This window comes from Neltuma alba, unplaced genomic scaffold (genome assembly GCF_004799145.2).
Source record: "Neltuma alba isolate B1F8T4 unplaced genomic scaffold, ASM479914v2 tig00001633_pilon, whole genome shotgun sequence".
Lineage (NCBI taxonomy): Eukaryota > Viridiplantae > Streptophyta > Magnoliopsida > Fabales > Fabaceae > Neltuma > Neltuma alba.
The window spans coordinates 58,881-65,174 of record NW_021632543.1 but is presented as its reverse complement, the minus strand read 5'-3'; the positions used below and the strand labels follow the sequence as shown (position 1 = coordinate 65,174).

The 6,294-nt window shown below is 34.5% G+C and overlaps 1 protein-coding gene across 3 annotated transcripts; it reads right to left on the bottom strand.

Moving 5' to 3' along the window:
- Positions 1-1,436: 1,436 nt before the first annotated feature.
- Positions 1,437-6,294, bottom strand: LOC114760004 (acyl-coenzyme A thioesterase 9, mitochondrial-like). Of its 3 annotated transcripts, none has more exons than XM_028949257.1 (6): positions 5,836-6,294; positions 4,907-5,084; positions 3,742-4,208; positions 2,676-2,804; positions 2,380-2,542; positions 1,437-1,702 (listed from the first exon to the last, which is right to left on the bottom strand). In XM_028949257.1, exons 1-5 carry the CDS (start codon positions 6,196-6,198, stop codon positions 2,396-2,398), a joined length of 1,284 nt encoding a protein of 427 aa, XP_028805090.1. In that variant the 5' UTR covers positions 6,199-6,294; the 3' UTR covers positions 1,437-1,702; positions 2,380-2,395. The 3 variants fall into 3 exon arrangements, with proteins under 3 accessions (XP_028805090.1, XP_028805085.1, XP_028805078.1); XM_028949252.1 differs by lacking the exon at positions 1,437-1,702 and adding an exon at positions 1,980-2,283; XM_028949245.1 differs by lacking the exon at positions 1,437-1,702 and having other exon boundaries at positions 1,980-2,542.

Genomic DNA, 6,294 nt, shown 5'->3' with positions numbered 1-6,294 from the left:
AATTAATATCACTTCATTATTTTAATTTTATTCATTTTTTTTAATCATAGTATTCAAAATATTTATATGTATGAAAGGTCACATAATCGAATAAACAATAAACAAGTCAACACTAGCTATGTCACTGGTTGAAAAATCCCCATGTCAAAAAAAGACAAAAGAAAAATTCCCAATAGTCCCAAATCTAAATATCATATGAGAAAAATATATTCAGCTTAAGATGAAATGACTGGCGCTTCATCGAGTAAGTATGGCCCGTTTTAAAGAGTACGCAAGTAATTTGATTCCCATCATAATTTCTATTTCTTTGGGCACTGTTTTCTGCTCCACTACTTCTAACCAAGATTGAATGAAGTGTCATAAAGTGAAATATTTCAGTGTAATATGACCAATTGATTAATAAAAATATATTCTCTATTTCCATTATAACACTTTCTAGAAGTAATGAATAATGCTCATAATAAATCACCAAGCGGGGTATTAATTATATTTTTCAAAGATTGCCCCCTTTAAAATTTGATGCAGGTACGCAACTTTCCTTCTCTACTTCTAAATAGAGCCGGGAATCAAGACCGGCCCTTCAGGGCTGAAGGGCTTAAAAGAGCCAGCCCTCCAGGGCTTAAATTTTAAAAATATCCCAATTTACTAAGCTCGGCCCTTAAGCTACAGGGCCAGGGCCAGCCCGCGGGCTTTTGGCCCGTTTAAAAAAAAATACTATTTTTTATATTTATCATATTTTTTTATAAAAATATAAAAATAAACCAATGAAATTATTAATAAAAAACATAAATATGAATAAAATTAAGTCACAAATATAAAATATTATTATATATAAATATTCATCAACATCTAAGAACATCTAAAACATTCATTAACAATATAACAACATCTAAAAGTTTTATCTATAATGCAATTGTGCAATAAATAAACACTATCATTAATCTTTTGAAACTTCATCATCACTATAATTAATTATTTTTTTTCATAACAAAAATATCAAATTTTTCTTCTTTATAATAATTTTATTTTTAAATTTTGTAATCTAACTATTATTTTACTTTAATGTGAGAAATATTGTTGTTGAAACTCATGAATTTCTAATTCAAATTATAGAATCACAAGTTATATAAGTATAAAAATATTCTATTATCAAATATATATATAGTTTAAAAATATCAACGCATATAATATAAATCAAATCATTATTAAAGTCCAAATTAACCCATTTTTTAAAAATTTAATTGGATAAATTATTGTCTAAAACTAAATTTAATTTTAAAATGATAATAATAACTAAATATTTGAAATATTATTAACAATATAAAAAATTAATAACATTAATATTATATAAAAAAATTTAAAAAATAAAAAAATTATAAAAGGGCTTAAAAGGGCCGGCCCTAGGGCTCGGCCCGTTTTCCCGGCTCTACTTCTAAAGATGTAATTCATGGTTTTAAATATGGGTAAATTTGAAAAAAAAATATTTTATTTTCAAACCAATTTAATGGCTTGACCACTTTTCTTTGCCTCAGCGGTTGGAGGTGCCTTCTAATAAAAATCAGAGCAGTAAGATGGATAATCTTACTCAGTAGTATTGCTGCTAAGCACTAAAGTGTAATAATTTTCCCACCTCAATAACCAACAATAACTAACTTTTGAGATAGAGTTCTCCAACCTGTTCAAGTACTCATATTTATCCAAACTGCCCATAAGCCATTTAAAGTAGAGCATATTAGTCAGTGTATGTGATTTGAAGGCAGGGAACGGGATGAGAGACACAATGATAGAATCGAGGAGAAAGACTCAGTTTACTGAATGTACTGTATAGGTTTATGTACTGAAGTCATCTAATCTGAACTATATACAACTAAAACTGGTCAATACATAACAAAAATATATTAGCCAACTAAGTGGAGTACTGGACTATTAAGTTTCAACAGTCAGCGTATGAAAAGAACAGGGATCATGCTTCGAGCTTATTTAAAACAAATCCAAACACAAGTTGTAGCATTCTTTAGCAATTATAACGTTCGATGGTGTGTTATTAACAAAATATAACAACATTTATCAGAGTTTTATGGAAGATGTTACAACATAAGGCAAACTTGTGCACTAAGATACACGTGTGGCCAAACTTATCATACATAGAACTACTTATAAGGAGATCCCTTGTTCATCCCCAACAGATGCATGTATTTTTAAAGCAAGAGCTTTAAAGGTTTCCTTCTATCAAATAACTTATTCATTGAAAAATTCTATCTTTGAATTCGAACTTCCTGTAACCTATGACATTAGAGATAGCCTGATAAGGAACTGTGCATTTTTAAAGTTTCACAGCTAACTGCTGTCACTTCTATTTTATGAACAATGTACTAATACCTTCCTTTATTCTGAATCATTGCATGCTGTCAGCATCCATGCGTTCCAATATGAGGCGGGCTTCTTCCTCTGTCGCTGGAACCACGTTTCGAAGTTTAAATCCATCTTTTGTTGCTTTTGCCTCAGGGCGAACCGTGAAAGTAAAGTAAAAGGTATTTGATACCTATATCAAGTAATAAAATGACGCTGAGAAATTATAAAATAACAACAACACTGAGAAAACCTATATATAATCATTTGGATGCGAGAAAGAGCTGACCAATTGCTCATGTGTAAGTACAGTCCACCAAACTTACCTCACTGGTTCGCAGCTCTGGCCTAGTAACATGAGCCACAACTTCAACACTGATTAGTGGCTGATCTGGGTTGTGGAGTTCTGTATACAACACACAGGATTTGAATCGCAAGAAATCTCCAACATCAACCTGCAGCATATTAATTCCTCATCTTCAGGGTATATTGAAATTGGGCAATTGTTTGATTCTTGATTTGTTCACTCCTTACTATAGCAAATGAATATATTCCTGACAAATAAACAAGCAGGGGAAATGAAAGCAGAAAAAGATATGTGGATCTTCATCTGTGAAATTTGTAGGTACACAATGTGAAGGCTAAAACTACTAAAAAATTGAAAACAGTTGTTAAACGGAGGAGGCAATCACTCTGTCAAGGGGTATTTCTATGGGGAATGACGGAGAAAGGAAAGGAAGGCTTCATCAGAACATCTCCTTGCTGGGAGTTCCTTAAAAGGAGGGACGCAAGGAAAAAGAAGGATTTTCAACTAACCATCCATAATTCTTTAAAGTCCTCCATTCTTTGCAATAATAAGTTCCTTCAACCCAGGATTTCCGAGAGACCAAACATAAAGTATTATGTTATTAGTTATGTGTTATCACGTCAATCAACCAAATTATTCTGATTAACCATTTTAAAGAAAGGTAAGAACATACGAATATATTGTAACTAATTATTCTTTTTCTTATCATTAAATTTCTTACTTTGTTAATTTTAAATATCTAAACAAAGGAAATTATCATTTAATTATTCATTTCCATCCTCTGCACTTCTCTATCTTCGTATTCCTCTCTTCCCCTCTTAAATTCCACAAAACCAAATCCAATAGTTGATACATTTAGTAGCAGAAAATTCAGACATGCTCCCCCTCTGGCCATAGTACAAAATCATGTAACGTAGGTATACCTTTTGTTTTGCGACCAGTAGTGGAGTTAAACTAATTTAGGCTACTGATTTATTAATATTTAATGGATTTATCGTAACAGCAATTAGTTATAGGCAAGCAAGCTTTGATAGTTGATGATGATGGTGGTCGTCATAATAATAATAATCATAGTAGACACTCACAGGTCTTAAGAAATCAACATGATCAACTTCTAGGAAGCAAGGAACCGATCCAGCAAAAGCATATGCTGTTGAAAAGGCCAATTCAAATGCTCGATGCATCAGAAAACCTCCAAAGATTCGTCCATGGATGTTCCTCTGCTGTGGCTGGCATATTAAAGAGTTCTCAAGGCGAGTATCCCTTAGAAGAATACTGTCTCGGTCAGCTAATGCTGGCATGTCACAGAAAATTCTTCCCTCAGCCAGTAGTGCTTTAAGTCTGTTTACTTCCCCACTCTCAAAGTCCCTCTTCTCTCCTCGTTTCTTTTTCTTCAAATTATTTCTTGCTTCAGCTTGTTCAAAAAGAACCTTTTCTTGTTCAGTTTCTGGTGAAAGACGATTCACAGGAGCAGCCTTCTGGGTTTTTGAGTCCCGTGCAACAAATATGAAGTTTGCTGTCAGTGCTACAAAATCTGATGTTTCAGAGCCATCTGCATCATATCATTCATGTTTTATTGATCATTGCATTTCATATCAATGAAACTATGGTCAAATATTACTCTGACTGTTTCCTGAGAATTGATGCAGTTAATATTCTTCAACTTGCAGAGGCAAAGCAATATGAGGAAAATATTCAATAATCAGCACAAAATTGTCAAGGGGCTGACTCAAAACCAGATGGTGCATATCATAACATGATTTCTTAAAACTTCTCGAAGGTTAATAGATGTAATCTTCCAATAAGGATCTTATACAAGGGCACATTTGAATAATTTGAAAGATGATTTAAACATTAAAAATCAGATGCAACAAAACTGAGCAAAAACTCTTCACGCTTGTAAAGTGGCACTGGAAAAATACAAATAATTAAGAGCATCTGTCCAAAGAATGCTTCTAATAATGTGTCTGAAAAAGCCAGCAATGATTTTTTTTTTTTGGTACAGATGATATTCTAATAAACATACAAGTAGTGGAAAAAAAAAACCAAATGAACAAAAAAGAAATTGGATTTGCATCTTATGAAAATCAACCTTGTAGGGCCAAGTTGTGGAACAAAATGAACTTATGTATGATATTTTGAAACACCAAGAGCAAACAGAAGGAGGCAATGAACGGATAGTTTGCTTTAAATTGTCATTGGACCCTACCATGCTTAATTTTCAGACATTTATATGTTAAATTTATGTACCTTCTGGTGATTGGATCACATCCAACTGAATCTCAATAGATGATCGCCCAACCCATATAACAGAACCAACAATTTTGAGATCCTTGTCAACACTAATTGGCTTCTTCAGCACAATCTTATCAACAGAAGCAGTCACCAGTAAAAGTGGCCTAGTTGTGCAGTCATCATCAGAACAGTGCTGTTTCACAAGCAAATGGAGATTGGCCAAGTCAAATCAGGTACCGAAAGACAGAGAAGTTGAAATAACGGCAATTTTCCTTCAAACTTCAGAAGCTAACAAGCCATTTGGGCAACACACCCAGATTAGGATTCAAATAAAACCATGGTTCTTATCAAAGTTCCAAACATAAAACGATAAAAGTATCAAATAACAGTTTCCTAAACTTAGCATGAACGTTCACCCACAATTGCCAGATATTAAACACAGTTCACTGTAAAGTCTGTTGCTCTCGATGAAAACTCTAATTTAATTTACTCTCCGAGAAATAGGTGCAATATCAGCTTGGTCCTCCTGACATTGTTTCTTTCAATTCGATTCCCTCCATCATTGAGACATTTGCAATGTAAACTTTTGAATTCCATTTTCATTTAAAATTTAGGTCAATACCAGTTTCTCGACATGGATGTTTACTGTGACTCACTACTAGAATCAAAGTTGTCATTCAATAATGTTAAGGCAAACAAGTTACTATAGAAGAGTGAGCAACCATATAGGCATTTTAATGATTGGGGGATTAAATAAATTGAAATAACTGGTGAAGAGCCAAAAGTTCAACTGGTGACTAGACTTTTCTTTAGTTGTCATCCACTTCCCCTATTAAGATAATAATATCAGAAAAACCAGCCATGTAGTCAATTCAGCTAAAAAGCTCAAACCTACAAACACAAAAAGGCAAAGCTGAAGAACGGAGAATTGGGCATGGGGCAACCTTCACCGATATAGTACCAGCCAAGGCGTCAAGATCTTCAAGCAATTTCCCAATCCGGACCTCGTTCCAGGGATCTCTGTACTGCTCTCTGAGGATGAAATCCGAGGAGAAGTTATACAGAATGCTAGTCCTGCTCTGGGAAGGAGTTTTGGTGAGCAATTCGCTCTGGGGTGGGGCGTCCACGGGTGGGTCTAGAAGCCTCTCGAAGATCTTCGACCTGGCTTCCCACAGAGCGGTGGTGACCGGCGAGTGGTACATTCCCGGCCACAAAGCTATGGGCTTCCGACCACCGACAGAGTTTGACGCATTCGGAATCGTGCCATTCACAGGGATTGTGTGGGAAGAAGGGTAGTTCAAATCCATGGAGTTACGATTGAGATTGTTGCAGAAGTGTGAAGTGTGAACTACCGAACTCCTCTTGAGGAGGAGTTGAGTCTTCAGACGATCAATGGCTCGTCT

Bases quoted from the DNA above. Each gene is read 5' to 3' on its own strand.
- LOC114760004 (XM_028949257.1), bottom strand. From the start codon at position 6,198: ATGGATTTGAACTACCCTTCTTCCCACACAATCCCTGTGAATGGCACG. The intron at 4,209-4,906 runs GTACATAAATTT...GATATGATGCAG, and splicing joins TGTGATCCAATCACCAGAAG to ATGGCTCTGAAACATCAGAT. The intron at 2,805-3,741 runs GTGAGTGTCTAC...AATATGCTGCAG, and splicing joins ATGTTGATTTCTTAAGACCT to GTTGATGTTGGAGATTTCTT.